The sequence below is a fragment of the Protobothrops mucrosquamatus genome, unplaced genomic scaffold (assembly GCF_001527695.2).
Source record: "Protobothrops mucrosquamatus isolate PMUCROS unplaced genomic scaffold, P.Mucros_1.0 scaffold1, whole genome shotgun sequence".
NCBI lineage: Eukaryota > Metazoa > Chordata > Lepidosauria > Squamata > Viperidae > Protobothrops > Protobothrops mucrosquamatus.
In genome coordinates this window covers 2,772,457-2,797,087 of record NW_015386388.1, presented here as the reverse complement: position 1 = coordinate 2,797,087, position 24,631 = coordinate 2,772,457, and the positions used below count along the sequence as shown (strand labels likewise).

At 37.2% G+C, this 24,631-nt stretch overlaps 1 protein-coding gene across 1 annotated transcript in view; it reads right to left on the bottom strand.

Moving 5' to 3' along the window:
* Positions 1–306: 306 nt before the first annotated feature.
* The window catches only part of STARD3 (StAR related lipid transfer domain containing 3), a 30,500-nt gene continuing 6,175 nt past the window's right edge, over positions 307–24,631 (bottom strand). Inside the window, exons 2-15 of the mRNA XM_015832257.1 lie at positions 22,592–22,862; positions 18,422–18,499; positions 18,066–18,143; positions 17,900–17,953; positions 17,190–17,307; positions 15,563–15,661; positions 14,699–14,751; positions 11,107–11,199; positions 8,326–8,388; positions 7,658–7,753; positions 6,789–6,868; positions 6,598–6,702; positions 3,448–3,541; positions 307–2,095 (exon numbers count right to left, since the gene is read on the bottom strand). Of these exons, the coding sequence (XP_015687743.1) occupies positions 1,985–2,095; positions 3,448–3,541; positions 6,598–6,702; positions 6,789–6,868; positions 7,658–7,753; positions 8,326–8,388; positions 11,107–11,199; positions 14,699–14,751; positions 15,563–15,661; positions 17,190–17,307; positions 17,900–17,953; positions 18,066–18,143; positions 18,422–18,499; positions 22,592–22,798 (1,329 nt within the window). The 5' untranslated portion in view covers positions 22,799–22,862 and the 3' untranslated portion in view covers positions 307–1,984. The remainder of the gene's footprint in view (positions 2,096–3,447; positions 3,542–6,597; positions 6,703–6,788; positions 6,869–7,657; positions 7,754–8,325; positions 8,389–11,106; positions 11,200–14,698; positions 14,752–15,562; positions 15,662–17,189; positions 17,308–17,899; positions 17,954–18,065; positions 18,144–18,421; positions 18,500–22,591; positions 22,863–24,631) is intronic.

Genomic DNA, 24,631 nt, shown 5'->3' with positions numbered 1-24,631 from the left:
GTTGTTAAGTGAATCATTGCAGTTGATAAATTAGTAACCTGGTTGTTAAGTGAACCTGGCTTCCCCATTGATTTTGCTTGTGAGAAGGTCACAAAAGGTGATCCCATGAACTTGGGACACAACAGTAATAAATATGAACCAACTGCCAAGCATCTGAATTTTGATCACATGATCATGGGGATGCTGGAAAGGTTATAACTGTGAAAAATGGCCATAAGTCATATTTTTCAGTGCCACTGTAACTTTGAACAATCATTAAATGAACTGTTATAAGTCGAGGACTACTTGTACAATTCCCAGCATGCCCAACACTCTTGGAGCTGAAAGTAAAAAGATACATAACAGGTTCAAAAGAAGTACACATTCAGACATTGAAGTTTTTATTATTACTTTATTTGATTAATTCTCAAATATTTGAAGCAAAAAGCATGTTTTTTTTATTCAAGTGGCTTTTTAAATTAGGTGTAAAGGCAAAGAAAACTCTGTGTCAGATTTACAAAAAAGTACAAGCCACTTCCCAATGATATCAGAATGTTTAAAAGTAACTGAAGGCATTTAAATAAGATTAATTGCTAATCCTTAGAAATGAAAACTCCTGCACATATTTCATGGTGGTGCAGGTTACTTAAAAAAAATCAAGAAAAATATTTTGAAGCAGCTTCTTGTTTATGACTTTCCTTATTTCCAGAGATGATAGGCAGTAAGATTTCACTTCGGCAGTAATAGGCAAGATATATGTAAGACAGATGGAACTGCTAGTCCAACTCATATCCTAAAACCTTCTTAGGAACTGCATTTATTAAGGAATCATCTTTCATGAAAATAGATTTTGGTGGAAGAAGATGGACCACAAGTATCTACTTTAAGCATAATCCCCATTGTCTGGTGGTAGCCCTAATCTTTGCCTTAAGATGGTCCATTCATTATTATGACAAATCCAGCACATGCCTCATGATGCTGTCAGGGCAAAGAAAAGAAGCAGATGACAAGGTGTTTTCAAGTAAGCTTCTCTTATATTTAACAATGCATCCTTCAAGAAAAGGGCTGGAATTCACTGTTTCTGGATTAAGAAGTCATTTAGGAATATACTGAATATAAATCTTGGCCTTAATTAGCAAGTCCTTCCAGCCTTCCAGAGGATGGAAGACCATAATCAAACTATGAAATGTTAGCCACTATAGAAGGTTCAGTTCTGCAGATAGCGATGGGACATTCTTCACATTCTTGGGAAGAAACTAAAAAAAAAAATCATGATAGAACTAGAACAGCAGCCCAGATAGGCACATTCCAATTTGAACCACAATCCTAATCCATGTATTCAATGGAGATAGTGGGAATTTCATTTCCTGAAACCATCACCTCTTCAAGGATACATAGTCAAATTATGGTCACACCATTGGGCAATTCAGTCCTCTGACATGAAGAGGTACATCATTCTTTAGGAAAGTGGAGGGTCCAGAGTTGATATAACAGTGATTAGAAAATTATCTGTCTTATTCTGCAGCACTCCAACCATATCACTTCATATGCAGGATTACTTGATGATACTCTTCACACTTGGATGTGTTTATCTGTTTATACTAGTCAGAAATAGTATGACCATGCCAAGGAAGAAAAGAGGGACAGACAGAAGTATAAGAGATTAAGCCACTGGATTTTGCGGTTATGTTCATGAATTAATTTGGCACATCTTATGGCTCAACAACTGCTGTGTTAACTTTGATCGTCAGCAAGAGATCTCAGAGATTTTGTCCTAATTTTTCTTTTCAATATGTTCTGATTTCAACCATCAGCCATCTTATCTCCTCTTCCCACATGATTATCTTCCTGAGTCTATTCATTTACATCACCAGCTACAGGCTCATTTTCATTTTTATCCTGAATGTCATCTAAATATTTTTTTTTCAACTAGTAGGAAGAGGTATCCACTTCTTTGGGCCTTGATAGTTTCACAGAACATTCAAAAGGAATGTTAAACCAAGTTTTAAGAATTAGATCTTGATGTGATATCCATAATCCGCTTACGCAGGTGGAACATAAATTCTGTCATGGTGGCACTCAAGCTTTGATTAATTAGATATCGGGGAAGCCGACCCTATAGGATAAAATAAGCAAATCAAAACACATCAATTTAATGTTTATATATTCTAATGCTCATTGCTCCAGTCTAATCTAGTTAAATTATCAAATATTGATACATAGTTGTGGCCTCTAAGGTAGAGCAAGATCTTTCCCAGTTCTGCCATCCAACTTCAGTTTTACCTGAGGCATTACTGAGTAAATGAGGTTAACCACAAACTATGGTTAAGCTCTCTCTTTAAAACAAGGAACTTACTCTGTACAACTATGTCATCTAGTTCAATTTCATCTACACGAACTTTAAGCAGAACTTAAGGATTTCAGACATCTTTTTTGCCAAGTATATTTAGAAATAAAATCTATAACATTTGACCTGCAAATCATAGTTTTCCATCACAATATAGTTCCATTTCTAACCATAAGATTAGAATAATATAAGCACTGTGATGGGTGAAACTGCATAATTGAGCTATTATTGAGTTCACTTAAAATAGTGATGGCTTGTTTATTAGAGAGGCATAAGTTAATTAGCACATTCTCACTATTTTTATTTCTTCTTCCAATTTCTTCTGGTAACAACAGATTTTTTAAGCCAGGAAATAATTAAAAATGGCAGCACTGTGTGTTCTGATAAGGAAGAACACCACGAATTTCTCCCATGAAACTCTAAAGTGGGAATTGCTGCAAACAAAACTAACCTGGATCTGCAGGAAACTAGTCCAGCCCCATATTGGTAATTTCATATTTTATATAGCATTTGTAAGCAAAGTATTTTATGTGTCATAAAATATCTGTATTGTAAATTAGAATAGCACTTAGCAATAGCACTTAAGACTTATATACTGCTTCATAGTGCTTTACAGCCCTCTCTAAGCAGTTTACAGAATCAGCATATTGCCCCCAGCAATCTGGGTCCTCATTTTACCAACCTTGGAAGGCTGAGTCAACCTTGAGGCGGTGAGGATCGAACTCCTGGCAATGAGCTAAGTTAGTCTGCAGTACTGCATTCTAACCACTGCACTACCATGGCTCCTAGACTCATGTTACCAGTTGGAATAAAAAGATCAGTGGGATGTCATTTTGCAAAATGCCCAAGTATGTATGAATTAATCTGTGATATTTATATAATACCATGTCTCCTAGAAACTGTAGGAAGTAAACTATGTATTGCAACAGAATCTAGTTGTTACACAATTCATGTAACATTCTGCTCAGTGTATCCTACAAGCTCCAAGGAGCCAAAGACAATGCAGTAATAGCCAGCCAGTTGTTTTGAAAAATATTAAAGTAGAGTAAAGCACAATGGATCAATTTGTAATTATAAGCCTGTATTAAAATCAAGACCTAGAAAGATAAAATATGCTTTACCTTAAGGTCCGTGTTGAGTATCCAGAACAAGGTACAAATATTTGGATTGGTGGGACATTTCAGGGCAACGAAACCGCCTGGGCCATTCTCTGCTCTGAGAAAAGCCAAAAGCATAAATAATGTTGGAGATATACTGACAGAGCAGAAAAAAGTAAGATAAAATTTAGTTTAATGGCAGACCAACTATTGAACAGAAAAGTTCAAGGCAATGTACATTTACATTATGAAAACAAATTAGGCATTATCACTATCATTATACTCTTTTGTTTCTAATGATGCCCTTTTAGAATCATTAATTGATTAATTAATTAGCTCAACTGCAATCCCACCTCCAGCTATTGAAAACTAGGTAATAAGCTTCCAGCTTGGAGTTTCCTTAGGAACATTTCATAAATGGAGTGCTAAAGAGGGCACCAACTATTTCAAAGATAATGACACCCAAACTACTTTGGATGGGAAAGCAGCTGTGAGTGATACTGGCCATAAAGATTTTGCAAATTTATTGACTTTTTTTAAAATCAGTAAGCTGTATTTCATGGGAAGTTAGTTAGGAACAAGCCACCAACCACAGGAACAGATGTACTTAGACTTCTCACCAAGAAGGATGCCCTTCAAGGAATATCCCACAAATTTAAATACTGAGAAAAAGAAATGGGTGAAAAGATGCCAGTTTTTATCTGATTGGTATCTTGATAACAGATGCAAAAACTGTTGTTTTTAACTGGAGCATTTTGAATAACAAATAACTCAATTTCCTTGAACAGGATAAAGATACACAACATCCCATAATGCACAATGACAGGTGAAATGAACACAGTCCCTCTCATATATCTTTACAATTGCTACACAAATTCTGAATTAAAGGCCAATGATGTTTTAATGCTATTACTCAGAAAAATAAAGGTGGTAAACAAAAACACCCTGACTGGTCACCCGAGGCAGAAAGCAACTACGACAAAGAAGCTTTGTTGGAAATTGCTCATAACTGGAGTTTGCTCATCACAAGACATTATCTGGAGGCCAAAAACAAACTGATTGCTCAGAAAATACTTCTATGTGGGAAGCTCTGTAATGCACCATCCCAGGGGGGTGGCTTCTACATTAAAGTCAGAAGGTGTGTCTTATTCATGCAGCCTTCATTACAGACATACACAAAAGACCATAGAAACTATTCTGAAGGATGAGTGCTGTGATTATTCCATTTGTTTTAAGACAAGAATTTCTTGAGTGCTAACATGAAACTCAATAATTCCTGTTGATACAGGAAAAACTCCAAATTTTTATTCTTCCAGGAAGCAGAAAACTGAACATTTTGCCTTTTTCTCTAAATCTGGCCAAGACCACCATTGTAGCAAGTTTCAGCTAACTATACAAATGGAACAGGGCATCTGAGTAAGAAAGTGCTACAGATATCCCGAATACCTATTTTGAAAATTTATTTTCACTTGGAAGAATAATCAAAACATGAGCCCGACTGCCTTTCAGAAATTTTGGAAAATATCTGGAATGGGAATTTTGACCTTTTGTTTTTAAAAATAGTTTTCAAAGTTTTCACATATATTCAGGGCTTTTTTTCTCATAGAATGCACAGAATGGAGTTCCGGCACCTTTTTTGGATGGAACCTTGTAGGGTAGGCAAGGCGGGTTGTGTGACATGTGTGAGTTCCGGCACCTTTTTTTTTTTTTTTTTTTAGAAAAAAAGCACTGCATATATTACTTGCAACTTGAAAAGTACAAAACACAACATGAGACAAGTAACAATGGTATAAATATTTGAGATTACATGGCCAATTACTTACTATACTGTGCTGGTCTATAATTGCTGTCACTCCCAGCCATCATTGGCTATTGGAGTATAGATGCTTAACATTCCACAGTTCTGGAAGTCACTCAGCCTAGATTCATTCATATTCTCATTCTCATTCTCTCTCTCCCTCCCCCCCCTCTCTCTGTGTACTTTAATTGGTCTGTATCTTACAAAGACATTTATGTATGCTTTGCTGCTCTTTGATCAAAGTAAGGCATAGGGAGCATAATGCGGATTCCTCAGTCAAGGAATTTTGGCTGGCAAAGTCCAGGAGAAGAGTCTTCTCTGCCGTAGCTCCTACCCTTTGAAATATCATACGCTCTGAGATGAGACTGGCTCCCACCCTGCTGACTTTCTGTAAGAGCTTTAAAACCTCATTCTGCCAGATGGCTTGGGTCACTAATGGGGGCACTTCAAACTGCAGGTGGATGATTAATTAAGAGTTAATCCCCTCTCTCCCCTCCTGTGCATCCAGCTCCCTCCTTCTCTATCTTGTACAATGATTTTATTGTTTGTATTTTGATTTTTTGGGGTAAACTCATATTTGATTAGATTAATGTTTTTATATTGTAAGCTGCTCACAGTTGCTTTGAAATGAGATGGGCAGCAAATAAATTTAAAAATAAAAAAATAAAAAGACATACATACTGGAGAGTCCCCAAGTATGTATAAGCTGCTAGCTTACAATTCTGCTTACATCCAAGGATGTTCCTAGATCAGTAGTGGCGAACCTATGGCACGGGTGCCACAGGCAGCACTCAGAGCCCTCTCTGTGGGCACATGCATCGTCACCCCAGTCCTAGGCCTTCAGCTGGGTTTTATAAAACCTTTTTACTTTAGGCCTCCACCGCCATGTGCAAAAAAAGAAAAGGTTCAATTAGTCAATTTCAACTTCTCGGAAAAAAAAAAAGATCTTGCAAAGTTGGAATTGATTGATTGAACTTTTTAGTCCCACCCAGTCTGCCGTTACCACTGCAGCCACGCCCACCCAATTGGCCATGCCCACCCAATGGGCCACACCCATCTGGCACTCGACGATGCATAAGTGGGTTTTGGGTTGCAGTTTGGGCACTCGGTTTCTAAAAGGTTCGTCATCACTGTCCTAGATTATTTACAATTATTATGAACAATAAATTATTTCCTCTTACTGCAGCTGGAGGCCAAAAGCAAACTAATTGCTCAGAAAATGCTACTATATAGGAAGCTCTAGGGTGTATTTATTTCTCTGCCAATGCAGACAGTAACTAAAAGCTTTATAATTAAAAAAAAAAATCTGCCTTTGCCTACCTGTGTGTTGGAAATGGCTCCTGGGATGATATAGGACAACAATAAGATTTTCATACCTGACGTATTTGGAAGTAGGAGGGCGCAAGCTGTGAATTGTTGCCACCCCTGATGAAATGTACCGGTCTCTTCTTCTCTCAATCCGGCGCACATTTACAAAATCTCTGATTTGTATAAAGAGCACATATGATACATCAGTTCATTGAAACGAAATAGATAGTGAAAAATATAGTCTGAAATCAGAACTTACCTAGGCGAGACAACACCTGCTGCGGCACCAGCTGCCACATCATAGGATACGGTTGTGTTATCATCAATCCGTTCCAAGATCTGGTAAGAAAACAGAATGTTTTCCCACTTCTGCCAACATAAGCTAGTTTAGAGTATTTTCTTGGCATGATTTCTTTGTAAAGGAATTTTGACTTGTGAAGAAATCAGAACAATGATGATTATTTTCAGGTATGTTCATAAAAATAACTTCCATATTTACACAGAAGAAAAACAGTATCACTGATTGGTATCGTAACCATCCATATATTTAATCTGGTAACAGAAGAAATTCTGAGCCAATATATTTGGAGAGTACAAGACTAAGGGAAAGCAATAGGCTTTGTCATTAAATAAAGCAGAAAAATACTTGCTGTTGGCAGAAACCAATGGATAGAAAAATGAAATCTAAGTAGCAAATCCTGGGTAACTCTGTAGCAGTTCAAAGATCCTCTTATTTTATAAATATTATACATATTTATTCCATTTATTTAAAAAATTATAAATTATGCATTAATTGGGGAGAGGGGAAATCTGTGTTTTTGAATCTTTCAATCCTAATGTGAAATGCTCATGCAAGTGTCATCAAACAGCAAAAGTGTCTTTAGCAAACAAAAGGATGAGCAAGTATGCTGAACTTCTGATTAATAACAATTGAAAAGAACCTAAAAGCCTAGAAATCATCCCTCTTCCTCTCTCAATCATTTCCTGAAGATAACAGTTCACAGCAAAAAGAGCCACATATAGTACAGAATTTCAGCTTGGGATATTAGAGAGATAAAAATACTACAAATAATGTTAGTGATAAGTGAAGAATAACTTTTGGTTATAAGTCTGTCTGGAAAGACTTACGTGGCATGCTAGCAAAGTTTTATTCCATAAGGCCATTTTCTCTGGTTGGAGAATCAGCTCCTGGTATACTAACTCAGCCGGACATTGTAGAATAGCCTGCAAATGAGGGACATAGGTTACACTGCAAAGTCTCTTCCCCCAGAAACACTTGTAACATAGGGTAAAATTAACTAGTCAGTTAACTGAAGGATGAGCTCAAACAGTTAAACACCCCAAGTCTGGAAAAATAATTTTCATTTAGTGGCATATCTTTCACACTCACTAAAACAATAATTAAAATAAATATTCATTTGAGACCCATGTGATCCTCAGAGGTTGTGGAGTTTCAACTCATCTCATCCCTAACTGATAGTCACGTAAGCCAGGCCTGATGGGAGTTGAAATGCCTCCATACCCCAATTTAAAATCTCTCAAACAAACAACACTATTGGGAGAAGAGCTGGAAAGAATGAAATACCAGCTAGACACAAAAAAGAAATATATGTAGCACAGGGCAGCAAGCTATCGCCCCACAGTATATTCCCCTCCAGTCACTCAAAAAGCATCTCTTTCAAAACATAGATTGTATCTGCCCATTCTACTTCCTCCACTTTTAAAAAAAGGTGTAGGAAAGGAAAGGAAAGAAAAAATGGATGGAAAGCTTAGAAGGAAGCTGAAAAGCACCTTACCTTTAGGATGAAAACCTTGCCATAGAATGGCATTTCGAGAAAATGAATCGTATCCCCAAATTCCTGCACAAGAGGTATTAAAGTCACATGAGTTCAACATTTGCCCTTTTACTGAAAATTTCGAGGATTGCAGCACACACTCAGCCCCCATCCACCACTTTTTTATTAACTGAGCTGGCTCCAAGGCTTGACCCTTCACAAAGTTATACTAGCTTGTCTACCTGATTCACCAACCGCCAGTCTAACAACTTCCACTGCTTCTGCAAATTATCTAGCCCAGGGAGTACTCAGCACCCAGTTCAGAGTGAAGCCATCAAGAAGCCTCTTAGTATATGCCTTGGCTGGCCTAATTTGGCAACAGATGGATTACTTAAGACAGCATTCTTGGTTAATCTCAGAGGCTGTAGTGGTTCAACAGTTAAGTACAAAAAACGGGGACTAGGTATAACTATTTAAACTGTGGCTTACAGTGGATATAAAATGTCTATACACCCCTGTTAAAATGCCAGGGTTTTGAGACGGGGAAAAAACAGACCAAATTAAATCACTTTAGAATGTTTCTATCTCTAACATAACATATAAGCTGTACAAGTCAATTGAAAAATAAACTGAATTCAGGGAGAAAAAAAACAAAAAACTTACAAAAATGTGATTGTATAAGTGTGCATACCCTCAGACTAATTATTTTGTTGAAAGACCTTTTGATTTTATGACAGCGTTCAATCAAAAATGACAGCATTTGGGGGTGGGAGCCCATCATCTTACCTTGGGAATCTTTGTCCATTCTTCTTTGCAAAAGCGCTCCAAATCTGCTAAGATTGCATGGGGAATCTCCTGTGCAAGCCCTCTTCAAGTCACCCCACAGAGTTTCAATTGGATTCAGATCTGGGCTCTGGCTGGGCTCTTCCAAAACTTTGATTTTTTTCTAATGAAACCATTGTTTTGTTGATTTGGAGATATGCTTGGAGTCATTGTTGTAAAGGTGTTATTCCTCTTCATCTTCAGCATTTTAGCAGAAGCCTAAAGACTTTGTGCCAAAATTGACTGATATTTGGAACTATTCATAATTCCTCCATCTTGACTAAAGCCCCCGTTTCAACTGAAGAAAAGCAGCATCAAAGCATGAAAATCCCACCTTCATGCTTCAATGTGGTATGGTGTATTATCGATGCTGCAGTGTTGTTTTTGCACCAAACATACTCTTTGGAACTATGGCCATAAAGGTCAACCTTGGTCTCATCAGACTATAATACATTTTGCAATATGCTTTTGTCAGACTTAATGTACTGTAGGTTTTGGAAAATATAGCCAGGCTTGGATATTTTTCTTTGTAAAAAAGGCTTCCTTCTTACCACCCTATCCCACAGCCCAGGCATATGGCAAATATGGAAGATTGTTGTCATAGTAATACAGAATCAATCCTGCAGCTTCTTTAATACTGCTGTAGTCCTCTTGGCAGCTCCTCAGACTAGTTTTCTTGTTGTGTTTTCTTTGGAGGGACATCTAGTTCTTGGTAATGTCACTAGTGTGTCATATTTTCTCTTCTTGTTGATGACAGTCTTCACTGTGTCCCATGGTATATCCAATGTGTGAATTTTTTTGAACCTTTGCCCCGAGTGATACCTTCCAATAATGAGATCTCTTCAATGCATTGTAAGCTCTTTGGAGACCATGGCTTTGGCTGTAAGAGGCAACTGAGTAAATTCAGAAAAATCCTAGTAGAACAGCTAACTCTTATATGACTTGATCAGAGTCATTTTAATTGATGACAGGGGTGTATTGACTACTATTTAATATCAATCTGAATATCATTGGTTATTTCTAAACACAGCTACATCTCTACTTATAAAAGGGTGCATATATTTATGCAACCATATTAGGTTTTTTATTTTTTCCTCCTGAAAGACTTCACTTTGTTTTTCAATTTAATTGTACAGCTTATATGTTGTATTCAAGGTGGAAAAATTTTTCAAGTGATTAATCTTAGTTTGATTTCTTTTTACATCTCCAAAACCTGTCATTTTAACAAAGCTGTATAGACTTTTTATATCCACTGTATCCACAGGAATGTTTTGCTCTTCCATCAAGAATTTAGTGCCAAGTGAATTGAGATAAACTGTGACTGTTAACCCATTATATACTGTGTATCTCTGATAGTGCACTTAGAATGCAGTATTCTGAAATTCTGTCCACAGCCAGGAGTTCAATCCTGGCCAGCTCAAGGTTAACTCATCATCTTTCTGAGGTTGGTAAAATGAGGACCCAGATTGTTGGGGGCAATATGCTGACATTGTAAGCCTCCCAGAGAGTATTGTAAAGCACTATGAAGTGGTATATACTGTAAGTCTGCTATGCTACTGCTATCCTTATTTTGCTTTGATAAATATTGATTACAAGCAGTTACGCTCAGATTTTACTTCTATGAAACAGAATCCTGCAAAAGCTTTACATAGCCTACATAAAACCATACATTCTACACAAGCATTCTCCCCCTCTGGTACAATTGTTGGGTCTCCATGGTCCAACTTCTTCCTTTTCTCCATTTAGAATGCAAACTGAAACCAAAGAGACAGGAGGATATAGGATATCGAGTCCTTATTAAAACTTACGGTATTTGAGAAGACTCAATGCAAGAATGATAAAGTATTGATCCTGCACCAGGTAATACCATAGCAATATAGGGACCATCACAAAACTTCAGCACTGCTTTTTCTAAATCAAATAGTGCCATGACTGGTTCTAGGATTTGTAGCCAGCAGTTACTCAAAACTATACACTTACTGTGCATTTCTCAAAAATCCAGTTTTCTTCTTGGGCTAAGATCTGATCCATTACCTCCATTGCTACTTTGCCTTGCCGGACATATTCTCTCTCCTAGGCCAAAATATGAAACACAACTTAAGCTACATATAATTCTTTTTAAATTCAGCAGATGCTGCTATCTCAAGTTCATTAGATCAAGACTTAACTTAATCTAGTATGATACCAGGAGATACTCTTGGCTACACGCAGCACCAAACAGACATCCCTTTATTTACCATCTGTACTCTGTATCCCCCCATGCTGTTCCCGAGGTCAAAGTAATCAAATTCTACTGACAGGTACCATTTCAGGATGAATGAAAGATGAAACTCTTTATACTAAATCAGTATAAAAATCAGCTTTCTTGAAAACAAAAATGTAGAACATAGAATAGAGCTGGAGGTCTTCTAATTCAACCCCCTGCTCGAGCAGAAGACCCTGTATCATTTCAGACAAATTATTGCCCAGTCTCTTTTTGAAAGCCTTCAGTGATGGAGCACCCACCTCCGAAAGCAAGCTGTTCTTTTGGTTAATTGCTCTCAACATTAGGAAATTTCTCCTTAGTTCTAGATTGCTTCTCTCCTTGGTTAGTTTCCAACCATTGTTTCTTATCCTACCTTTTGGTGCTTTGGAAAATAGTTTGATCCCCTTGTCTTTGTAGGAGCTGCTCAAATATTAGAACAGTGCTATCATGTCCCTCCTAGTCCTCCATTAGACTAAACATACCCAATTCCTGTAACTGTTCTTCGTATGTTTTAGCCTCCAGCCCCCTAATCATTTTTTTTTTGCTTTTCTGTGCACTCTTTCCAGAGTCTAAACATCTTTTTTGTATTGTGGTGACCAGAAATGGATGCAGTATTCCAAGTGTGGCACTAAGGCTTTGTAAAGCAGTATTAGAACTTCACGTAATCTTGATTCTATCCCTATTAATGCAGCCTAGGATTGCATTGGCTTTTTTGGCTGTCTACTGCACACTGTTGGCTCATATTTAAGTGATTGTCCACTAGGACTCCAAGATCCCTCTCACAGTCACTGACATTAAGCCAAGTTTCACCTAATCTATACTAATACAGTTCGTTTTTCTTATCGAAGGGTAAAACCTTACTTTTATCTACATTGAATTTCATTGCGTTAGACAGGGCCCAAGTCTGTTAAGATCTCTTTGGATCTTAAGCTTGTCTTCTGGGGTGTTGACTATTTCTGCCAGCTTAGTGCCATCTGCAAATTTGATGAATTCCCCTTCAATTCCCTCATCTAGATCATTTACGAAGATATTGAAGAATACTTGGCCTAAAACGGAACCTTGGGGTACTCCACTGCTTACTTCCCTCCATATAGATGTAGTTCCGTTGAGGACATGTTGAATACAATTTGTCAGCCAGTTACAAATCCATGTAGGTTGTAGCCTACTTTATCAAATACTTTACTGAAATTTAAGTATACTATGTCCACAGCATTTCACTGATTAACTAATTTGGTCACTTTGTTGAAGAATGAAATAAGATTTGTTTGGTATGATCTGTTTTTGACCCACCCATGTTGGCTATTGGTTATAATCTTGTTTGCTTCTAGATGTTCACAGATTTGTTGCTTGATTATCTTTTCCAAGATCTTCTCCGGTACTGATGTCAGGCTGATTGGTCTTAGGAGTTAGGTACTCTTTTAAAAGCCAGAAACCGTCATGTTTTGACAAGCTAGGGCTGTAATCTGGGCTGAGCATCTGTATGGAAATACACAGTGGAGATAATTTGCAATCACTTGTCTTTCTTCTTGTCTTCCCTGGTTTGGAGATTTGGCTGTTTTTTTAACCGTTGGTGGGAAGGAACCAAGCTGCCCAAGAGTTGCTTTGGATAATAAGATGGGTGACATATAAATTTAATAAATAAATGAAAACTTTTGTTCTACTTATTCTAAGCTATACATAACAGTTTTGTTGTATTTTTTATCTCCAAATAGCCAAATTTTATCCGAAATTCAAATTGAATTTAAGGACAATCTCTTTCCCTTCCCCCAAGTTATATTAGAAAAAAAATTGTCTGCCTTATTTTATTTCCAGTGAGTTAAATATTTGTTAATTTTCAGCAATCTTTCCACAAATATTCAGTAGTACTGTTTAAAGAGACTTGAAAAGTACCGTATTCTGGATTTTATGTGATTTCCAAGCCTCACATTAATATTTTTGAATATGATATAAATATACCCAAACAAGTGTCCTGTCATTTTAAATATTTTAGTCATTGCAAAATCTTTTAAATACAAGTGGGGGTTTCCTTGAAAACAGAACTCTAACCATATGATCATTTTAAATATTACCGTAGTTGCATGACTTACATTTAAAAAAAAATCAGGTGTCACACCTACTGCTTCAACAGTAAGAATAAGCAAACCCAGCCTTTATGCACTACACATTTTTCAAAAGCTTCTCTCCCAATCTAAATCAGCACCATCCTACCATCTCTGCTGTTTTATTTCTCCCATACTAAAAAAAACTTACTCATTCAAGGAAGCAAATACAAATCATTAGTCCATATCACAAAAAGGACCAGCATGCTACGTTTATACCAAAAACTGGATTAATAGAGCTTCTTTGAGAAGTTGCTAGAAATTAGACAGAATAATTCTGCCCCCTGGTGGGTAGCAAGAAACAAGAACAAGAGACAAGTGGGTTTTTCTAATAAGTCTAGGATAGGCATGTCCATCCAGTGGTCTATTATGCGGCCCCACAAGATCATAAACTTTTAACAGGATTGTGTGGTTTATATACATTACGTATATTATATATTTTATATGTAGCCCAAGACAATTCTTACCCATGGTCTAGGATGCATAGTGACTATTGAAATTTCTGCAGGAAAGATCCAATCCCTGATAAAGCTTTGATGCTGTGCTTTAGGGAAGCATATTCGTCAAAAAACAGAAGAGTTTTCAGATTTTTCTGAAAGCCATGGGTTTTTCCAAGGAGAAGTAAGATACTACCCTACTTACAAATTTGTATGAAGTTAATATAAATAAAATATAATTTTAATATACTGTTTGCATAGACCTACACAAAACAGTTGTACATTTGATACAAGCAGATATAACATCTGATCACTATGACTATTCTGGAAGATCTTCCAAGCACAGTGTTTGGATAAATAGCTATCTGTGATAAATGCTGAGATATCTCAGAGTAGAACCCACAAATACATTTGAGCACCTGTCCTGGGAAATATTTCCTTGGATATTTTAGAAACCCATCACATTTTTTTTAGCTGTGTATGAATTGAAAAAGACAAATAAAGGGATTTATACACCTTCAAAGCAGAATAGATAGATGGATGAGGTGGCATTATTAAATGACACCTGATTCTTTTCCATTACTATTATGGGTTGCTACCCACTATTGTACTCTTGCTTGACTAAACTTTTGCTTCTATTTCAGTTCCATTGTGCTATTTAGACTGGACACCCAACAGAAAAGCAAATAGATTTATTGTAAACAATACTAGCATACATTGCATTATATGAAAACAGAAAAATATATTCCAAAATATGACAGCCCCAAGGGTTCTGCTATATCGAAGCATACCTCATCAGTTACTGCCCTTTTCCCCATAACTTCTTCATCTGACTCATCTGATCCTGCATTAGAGATAAAAAAATAGTTACAAATTTGGATATTATGTGTAAAGTATTATGTGTAAAGTAGGAAGAAGCATTTCTAGATCTAGAATTCCTTGACAATCCCAACCATTCTGGGGAAAAAACAAAACAAAATAGGAAACTCTAGGTATTTCCTGTTATGTACTCTAAATATTTAAATTCCAGTTTGGGTTACTTAGTCATGAGTTTGCTTTTAGAACATATTGAGGTATAAAAACTGCTAACCCTAAGAAAAACTAATCCTTCTTGGTTTCTGAATGAATTAATGGTTTGTCTTACAACTGAAAGGAGGCAGGCCTAAAATGTGATTCATGTAAAGGAATAAGACTTGCAGATTAGATAATTCTATGCCATGAATCAAATGTTCCCATAAATGTGCATCAATTTCTCCTCATCTAATTTTGTTGAGCTTAGGTATAGCCTGGACACTTAAATTGTGAAAAACCCACTGGGCAATTTTCTGTGTAAATAATAATTGGGGTTCCTAGCAGACTTTACCTGCTGGAAGCACACTAGTGTGTTAGGAAATAGGTGCTAAAACATACCCAGGATGTAAAAACTGTGCTTTTTATGTCTGATCCTTTATGAGTTTTCATTAACAGACAAGAGAAAGAGCCGTATCATATTCTTATGAGCTATTAAGACAAAAGGGATTGCAGTTCACAAAAGAGAAATCATGTGAATGTCACGTGTGAATTTATAACTTCCATGTTCTCCTTCAGGCCTACTCTTAAATGCATCATATAGAAGGTTGGTTAGCAAGTGTTTGAGAGGAGGAAGTATCAGTCACCTGCAACAGATTCTGGAGGGGAGTAGAACTGGCCATCTGAAAGCGCTCCTGAGTAAAAGAGTGGTCCTCGGGACAAAGCAGCCTGAGCTGCCACATACCCTGAAAAGAAAAGAAAAGAAAAATTGGTTGGCTTAGTCATTACCTTGTGGCACTTGTTGCTCAATCTACACAAACCATATATGACATGAGAAAGCCTACTGAATGAAAGGAAAAATGACATTTGAAAATAGTGAGCAATCTTAGAAATTAGATTATTTCACAAACTGGGATTATAACTTTCATTGAAGCCCAGACGAGGCTGAAAGAGTCAGGAAAGTCGATCAATTTTTCATTGTTCACTGGTGAGAAAGATAAAAATCTAGTGCCTAATTAGGAGAGACTGGTCTAATGAAGGCCTGACTTAGTCTTCATGGAAGATCTGTGTAAGAATAAAAAGCAAAATAAGAGTGAAAATTATAATTTCGTCCTTTCAATTCAGATTAGCAAACAGTGATGAAGAGTTTTAGGAAAACATAGTGGTCTGTCTGACTGTTCACTGATCTAGCAATTGAGAATTCTGTTAAATACTACAAACAAATGTATTCTACATCCTGTCAAGCAACATTTTATATGATGATTCTATCATCAGGGTGAAAGTTACTATTAATGTTTTTTTAAGTGCCTCATAATGAAAAACATACCAGTTCATTATTTTCCAACAATTGTATCCATGTATTTCTCAAATTTATATATCACCAGAATCCAAAAACCCCTGCTGGTATTGGATTCGTTAGACTAGGTATTACCTCTAAAGGATAGATACAATTTTTAAATCAGGCCTTCCTATTTCTAATACAGATTAGAAATTGTCACCAACATACTTTAGGGTATTGATAGGAAAATAAGAGACAAACATACTGCCCACTCCAATATCCTCATGCTAAAATCCCCAAGTCTTTCTTCCAGAATGCCAGTCTAGATTTCATGATTATTGAACAGTATTTTAAAAAGTTGCCAGGTCACTAACCCATCTGCATTTCAAACAACTGCAAATCATGACCACAACCTTAAAGTCACATAGAAATCTAATTACATCACAGCAGGTTATGAACCTGGGCATTCTGCTTAACCAATGAATAACTATTTGCAGCTTGTTTGGATCCAGAAAAGCAGATTGCTCTCTCTCTCTCTCTCTCTCTCGTGTAGCAGCTGGCTAAGCTACCATAACTTTTCAGCTTGGTCTCTCTGCCTGTCACATCTAAAAAGCAATTGCTTAAATCAATAGAGCGCTTTTTTCATCTAAGCAGTATCAAGGTTATGTTTCTAGATTAAAGATGATGTCTTAGTCCCACCATCTTCAAAACTTTTTCTGCAATATAAAATAAAACGAGACAGATAAAATGAGACAGAAAGAAAGGATTTGTCATGGGTAAATTCCAACCTCCTTCTACTTATAGGAAAGAGGTAGCTTATTAAAAAAACAAAAAGTCTTACAAGATATTGAGTCTAAAGTAGCAAATGCTTCCCTGAATTCTACAAGGAAGTCTCTGGTCAAAATGCCTCACCAAGAAAACGGATAACGCCATTTTAATAGGTGGAAGAACAGCTTTATCAGACACTCCCACCCTCACTGGATAAGCAGACTCACATTGTTCTTCCTCTAGCTCCTGTGGCAAGACTTTGAAATCCAAAAACCATGTTTCTAGCCAGGCAAGGACAAAGGAAACGATGGGCAAAAGATAGCCAAATGCTCCTTTGATCAGCAGCTGTTGCATGAAGAAAAAGAAAAAAAGGAGAGAAATTTCAAGGCACGTATTGGAGATCACTTATTATAGTTTTTCCATTGGATTGGACTTAGAACTGTCATACATTTCAGACACAATGACCACTGTCTACAGCTAGACTTCATATAGTGACTGCCTCATTTAGCACTGTTTGCAGTTATGATGGTGATGAAAAAGTTACTTTATGATCAGTCCTCATATTTATGATCTTTACAAGTTTGCTAAGGAAAGCTGAAATAAGATCATAAGCCCCATTGCAGTTTCACTTAGCAATCACTAAATATGGACTACCTACAGTGTATGGGAATTACAGCAACACATTTGGAGAGTGTTAGCTTAATGAAGTTGAAGTTTTCCTTAAAGACTATTATTCACCATCTTGGAAGATCAGCTGTTATGGATAAAGTACTTCATTTGTAAGCACACTTTTGCACCTCCAATCCCATTACCACCACTGGAATTTTAATGATGAACTGAATTCCCATGAGCTAATATAGGATATTTTAATCTGCTCCAACCATTAGAAAGGTGGCTGCAAAATTTCAGATAGAACCCATTTTTTTCATGAACTCACTTCTGAGGAGATAACTTTCACTATCAGGAAAGTGCTGCACACCAATGTAGTGATCTTGGGGATGAAGAGGAGAGGAGAAAGAAAAAAGAAAATCCATTAACAAGAGCAGATTGGGAAGCTACAAAGTTATATAATTAAGCATATTTTGCAAATAATTTTCTCTTACCGCTATAACCCACCAATGACGGAGTTTAAAAACAGCATATGCAAGAAGTAGCACCGAGAACCGGAAAAAAGCTAAGAGCTAATGAAAAAGGAACATACAAAATATTTATGAACAATGATGATGTTCTGAGAAATATAAAACAACACAATTATTTCTGAGTGAACTAAATTAATAAAAAACTATGTAAACTGCTGGCAGTATAGGAAGGTTTTTGGAAAAAAACCTGAAAAATAATTCTACAAAATGCAATAGCTGACATGTTTTAATAGCCATGTGAATTATTTAGCAGCCATGTAAATTATTTTTGGCCAGGCAATAAAAGCCTACTTAAAAAAAAATTACAGTAAAATACTTACAAATATGTCAAAAAAGGATGTTTTAAACTTGTAATAGATTACTTCTTCCTTTAAATTGACCTGGATAGTTTTGATAGTCTGAAAGTAAGAATAAAGAATAAAGAAAATGACATTAATAGAGTTGGATTAACTTTTACTTCAGTGAAGATCCAGTGGGCTGAAGAAAGAATCTAAATTTACTTAAGCATATAATCATGCTTGCCACATGACCACGGAAGCATCTTCGGACTATGCTGGCTCTCTCAGCTAGGAAATGTAGATGAGCAGCGCACCCTAGAGTCAGACACAACTGGATAGGGGAAACCTTTACCTTTTATTTAAATTTTTTTTTAGCCTTCCCCAATTGATGCCTCCAGATATGGTGAGACTACAGTTCTCAGAATTCAGAACAGTATAGCCTCTCATCATGCATTAAGCCCATATCTCTGGAGACACTGGACTAGGAAAGCTTTAAAATAATGGACAATTTGTATTTTGAGTACAAAAATGTTTTGAGTATGAAATCATCTGTTTCATGCTCAAAACAGAATATATGACACATTACTATAAGCTTGAAACATTTCCAAAATTTTTGAAAAAGCATATCTTATGCCCAAGGGCAGCAATTTTGCACCTGAGTAGGACATTTTTTGAAGTATTGTGCTTGAAATGGTTCAAAACACACTCTAGAAAGTTTCTTCTAGGCAGTATTGGATAGCTCAGCAGAATAATATATAGCACTAAAATTAGCTCCAATCCAGTCTGATTTGGGCTCATATTTTCTGTTACATTGCTGAGAAAACTGAAGATGGGTAGGCTCTACAAGGAAGGGCAACTATAGGAGATGTCCAGGGTGAGCCCAAAGGTGGGGTGGGGTGGGGTCCAATACGTCATCAGTTTGGAGTCACTACACCCTCGGTAAGAGACCTAAGTCCAGCTCCCCTTGAAGTCCGTTGGCTCTTATCTGGCACCAATTTGCCTTGACTGTTAGTAGATTAAGTTCTTGTGTATAAATAACATGAAATAAACTTTTAGTGCTTTTGAACTTTATCCTAGCTCCTGCTTTCTTGTGCCTGACAGAAGCAAGTTTAAGTTGGAATGATTGCATCTTTAGATTAGTATATCACAGATCAATCAAGTTGTTGATATAATCACTAGTCTATATTTAAACGGCATTAAAAGCAATGTGAATCAACTGGCCTACTGAGGAAGACTAATTTTTTGGGCCAAATACAAATAATTTAAAATTTGCATTCTATTGGATAAGATCTAGTTCAAGATGAATTGTTGTGGCAGTAATTCAACCTTGAGCCATAAATAACAAGGCTCCAACAGTAGTGACAAAGTTCCATTCCCCCACCCTGAGCAAAAGGGTGATTGAGTAATATATTGATAGAATTGCTATCCTACATTCATGGCCTAACTATAACTAATCCATACTGGAGACTGGAAGATGCACTCCTTGTAGAGGGGCAGAATCCCATGTCACAACTTCAGGTATCACTGAGGCCAACCTCATTATTTTATGTATGTATGTATGTAAATTTATATACCGCTCATCTTGCTATCACATGACTATAATGTATAAAGACACCTATCAGGAAGAAACATTTGGGAGTGATATAAACAGATCCATACATCTTCCCCAAATAGGTTTCAACAATATAATTTGTAGCTAATCAGGGCCAGGTCCTGGTTAGTCAGATTGTTTCACTGAATCAGACTATTTTCAACAACACTGCAGACATGCAGTGTACTACTAGAAAAATCACAGAGTTGTTGTAGAGCAGAATTATTTTACTTGTTCTCTAATCATCTACCATTCAAATATCCTGAACTTTATTGGTCATTATTCTTAGTTGGCCTGGCATTTCTCAGGCTAGGGAAGTGTAGTTGTGTAGTCTAGCATCATCTATTCATCTGAATTCTGCCAGCAATGGCAGACTCTTTTCATCTTAATACTCCCTGTTTGATCTGCACCTCTTAAACAAGTATCAAGCAATGACGTGAAAAAGAGTTAAAAACACACATGCAACATGAATGTTAAAAGTGATAAACCAAGCATTAGACCCATAGTATGAATATAAAGTGCGATGTTAGTAAAATTATTCAGACCAGCATAGCCTAAAAGCTATTAACAAATTATGCTATAAATTAAAACATTTAATACATACCAGCAAATAGCAATCTTACTTTTATTAGGTGTCAAGAGGAAAATATATCTGAAAAAGTACTGTCCTGAACTATGTGCTATTCCATCTCTAAACGCTTTCCTCTACAACAGTGTTTCTCCCCAGTCTGCTGGCTAGGCAATTCTAGTTGAATTTCATAGTTTAAAGTTGCCATGGTTGACAAACACACTGCTCTACAAGAATCCCTAACCCAGAGTTAGACAATATTGACCTCTGCAGATTGACTTAGATAACTCCTGTAAATGCAAGTCATTTGCTATTTTGGTCAGCGTTTACAGAAATTCTACCCCAAAACATCTGTAAGATGTTAGATTGCCTAACCCCTCAGTACCGTTATTTAGAGTGGATATAAATATTATGGAGATTCTTCTCTCTCCATTTGTTCTTATGAATGTGAAGATTCCCTTCCCTCTATTTGTTTTTATGATTGAATTGTTAAACAACTGCTCTAAACAACGGAAAGACTGAATCTTGCTTCTAGCAGGACAAGCTTTCCTTTACTTGTACATTCTGTTGTGGGGAAACTGATTGACTCATTTGAGGCTATAATATTATCAGGAAAATTATGTGTCATTTCCTGTGAATATGGTATTTAGGCTTTTCATTCTTTCCTTTCCTTTCAAACCCTTTTTTCCTAATCCTTTGAAAGCTAGGAAGCAGAGTGAATGAGTGGCCATATGATGAATCTCTGCTCATTTGTCTGTTAAAGAAGTTGTGGTTTCCAAATCTAAAACAGAGTGGCATTCAAGAGATGTATAACTTGCTGTATTTCAGCTATTTTCTCACAATGGTTCCTACTGTGGAACACAGACATGTTGCATGAGAAGAGGGTAGAGTGAAGTGACCAAACCATTGCATTTCTATCATATGGTTCTTTCCACTTCCAATGACTCTATTTCTTATTGATATGCTATATTGAGAAATGTTTTATTTACTAACAATATTGTTAGAATATATTCTGTAAAGTAAATTATACTTAATTAAATTTTGGTTCAGAAGTTGTAGTATATCTTCAATACAATCAGTTACCCTTTAGATATGATGGACTACAACTCCACTTCCCTTGGACACTTGGCCAACAGATTAAGAAGGTCCCAGGTTAGAAGAATTGCTGAAAGTTGTATGTTTATAGTACTAACTGCTGCAGATGAGCAAGAGTATAATATTACTCCTATAGAGAGTAGTTTTTTCAAATGCTCTGAGGAACCAATTGGAACATGTTTGCAACCAGGAAGGAACGTTTTTCTTTAAAATCAAATTGGTTTCTATTCTTATAGCATAATGTATAAGCTGAGTAATTCATCCAGGTCATTACCTCACCACACAATAGCATTGATATGTGTAGGTTTGTTTATAGGTGGAGACATGAAGTAGCTTTACTTCTATGCCCAACAATTAGAACAGTTCCAAGAGGTTAGTCATTACTCTATTTGTCCCAGGCAGGTTTACTAGTTAAGTGAAATTAAAAACTTGCAGGTTCGATTCAGCCTCTTTTATGGTTTGTGTTTAAAGCTGAAAAGACCAGGCAATCAGACCAAAAATCCAATGAAATGGTAACCTTTGTTTTTACTCTTATCCCCTAAGATGAAAACAATTTGCAAACAAAAATTGGCAACTAACAAGCATTCATACAAGCCTTCGTACTTGATCAATAACTTGCTTTTATTGATAAATAGCTGTGTTCCTGAGATCCTAATGGAGCATAACTACTCAGATGGAGGCAGGCTGATATCAGCACAATAGCAGGATGCCACAGAGAATGGATTCCAAACAGAATTTTGAAATTGTCTAGTACACTACTGTTAGCCTGGGCAATTGTTTACCCAATACAGGGATAGGCAACTCCAATTGATGCATTGTATTTTATCCACTGCAGTAGCTGTGAAGAAAAGTGTCTCTGGGGAAACTTTTATTTTCCTAATTATTTGAGTGAAATAGGGGAGAGGGAAGGGGGTCAGGAGAGAAAACCTTACTTGCAAAAACCAGCTTTTCGACTCACATTCAATTCAATTATCCAGAGGAGTGAGATGAAGAGAAGGTCAAAAGTCACAAAGAGGCAGAAGGTTCGTCGCACATCAGAAATGGTTCTTCTTCTCTCGGAAGAAAAGTAATGTGGAGAAAACCCTGGGGAGTGTGAAAATGAGGAAACAATGGCAGGAAGACTCTGCTCCAAATCAGCGTTCTGCAAGTCACACAACTTGCTCATCCTCGGAGAGAACAGTGAAGTTGTTGATATTCATATACAGATGTGTCATCCGTCAATGGATTCTCTGTTTTGAGGGAAAGGGGAGGAGGCAAAAAGAGAAAACACGCAGATAAGGCCTTCTAGATATTAAAACTATTCTTTCTACCAAGGAACTCAGGATGGCATATTGGATAGAAACCCAAGCTTATTTCTGAATTAGATCAGATTGATTTGCCATAGTTGTACAATGATCCCTTGGTAGGTGGAATCCCATCACTACTGCCTGTTCACAAGGTACGCGGGCAAAGAAATTCAGTATACTAATACAAATAAGAGGGGTATAGGAAGAATAGAAAAGCACTTGCACAGAATGACCTGAAATAAATCTAAAAACAAACAATTCACTTTTAATATTTGCTTTGATTTTGCCTCCATCAAGATGGGACTTATTTTGTGGGAGTGGCAATGATTCTGACTTCCTATCCTCTTCCCCACTGAATATCCTTGTGGGAAGCTAGCAAGCTGCCAGGGAGCATCCAAAACTCCACTCCACCCCTCCCCTCCTGCCAGCTTCCCCATTTTCTTTGCAACTGCAAGGCCAGCAGACAGAAAAGTGAGATAGCCAGATTAGGGATGGTGCATGTGGGTGGTGGCGTGGGTCAGGAAGGGTGTGTGTGGGTAGGTGCAACAAGTATCAGGTGGGTTGGGAAAGTAGCGTGGGTTGGGAAGGGTTCTGAGAGATTCTTTGTAGGTTGAGAATATGTGAATGGGTAGCATGGGTCAGGAGAAATGCACTGGGGTGCATGATAAATCTATGCAAGTTGGGTAGTGCAGGCAAGGGTGATGCAGACTGATAGGAGTACAGGGGCAGGTCACAAGGGTGTGCAAGAGGTGCTATTTGTGGTGGGGTTGGAGAGGGCATGTGGGAGGATGGGATAAGTTACGGTCAGTACATGGAGGTCTGCAAGAGGTGCCACATAGGTTGGGGAAGGCCTGGAGAGAATGGGGTGAGAAAAGTATGCATGGTTTCCTTCCACTGTGTTTGTCTTCCCTCCCTTTGCTGCTATGTGTTGAAGGGAGGGAGGGCTCATAGGAATAGCTCGGAAACTTACAGAACATTGAAAACAAGGATCATGTGACTGCAACACCAGCCAGACCCCGCTAAAGTAGTCACAACTTTTCCAAATTTCATTCCTCGGGAATAACAGGTTCTGTAAGTTAGCCCATTTGTGGTAGCTCTGTTGACAAAATTTTGCCCTATTATGCACCATTTCATCCAGTTAATTTATAGACATGAGAGTATTAGTAGTTTATAAATTAGGCACCACTAATGCAGGAAGTCCCCTGAAGGACGTTGAACATGAGCAATCTTTTAGGAAAAAATGGTAAGAAATTGTGAAAGTGACATGACTTCTGAAGTATTGTTTGGTAGATTCAATAGCTGAATGAAAGAAAGTATAAAAATGCTGGGCCACCCCATTCCAGCTTCTGTCAGTTGATCTATGTGGGGGATGAGAAAATTGCATTCCCTTCCCCAATAACTACAACTGTTGTATCAGATGGTTGTTTGCAGATTTGGAAACAATCAAAGGTCATCTAATCCAACTTTCTACCCAAAGACAGCAGGGTTGGAAGAAATATTCCACAATAACTAGACACTAGAATCAAATTATATGGGAGGTGGGGGAACAGCTCAATCTTCCCCATACCCTATTTACAGTTGCTGGGGATAAGGTCAGCCACCCAACATCCAACCTAGCCAGATCAAATTATAAAATCAAAATTGCAATTTCAAAACATCCAAAAGCAAAAAAGCTTTGTTTCTGCCATCTCGGCATAGCTAAGCTCCAAGAA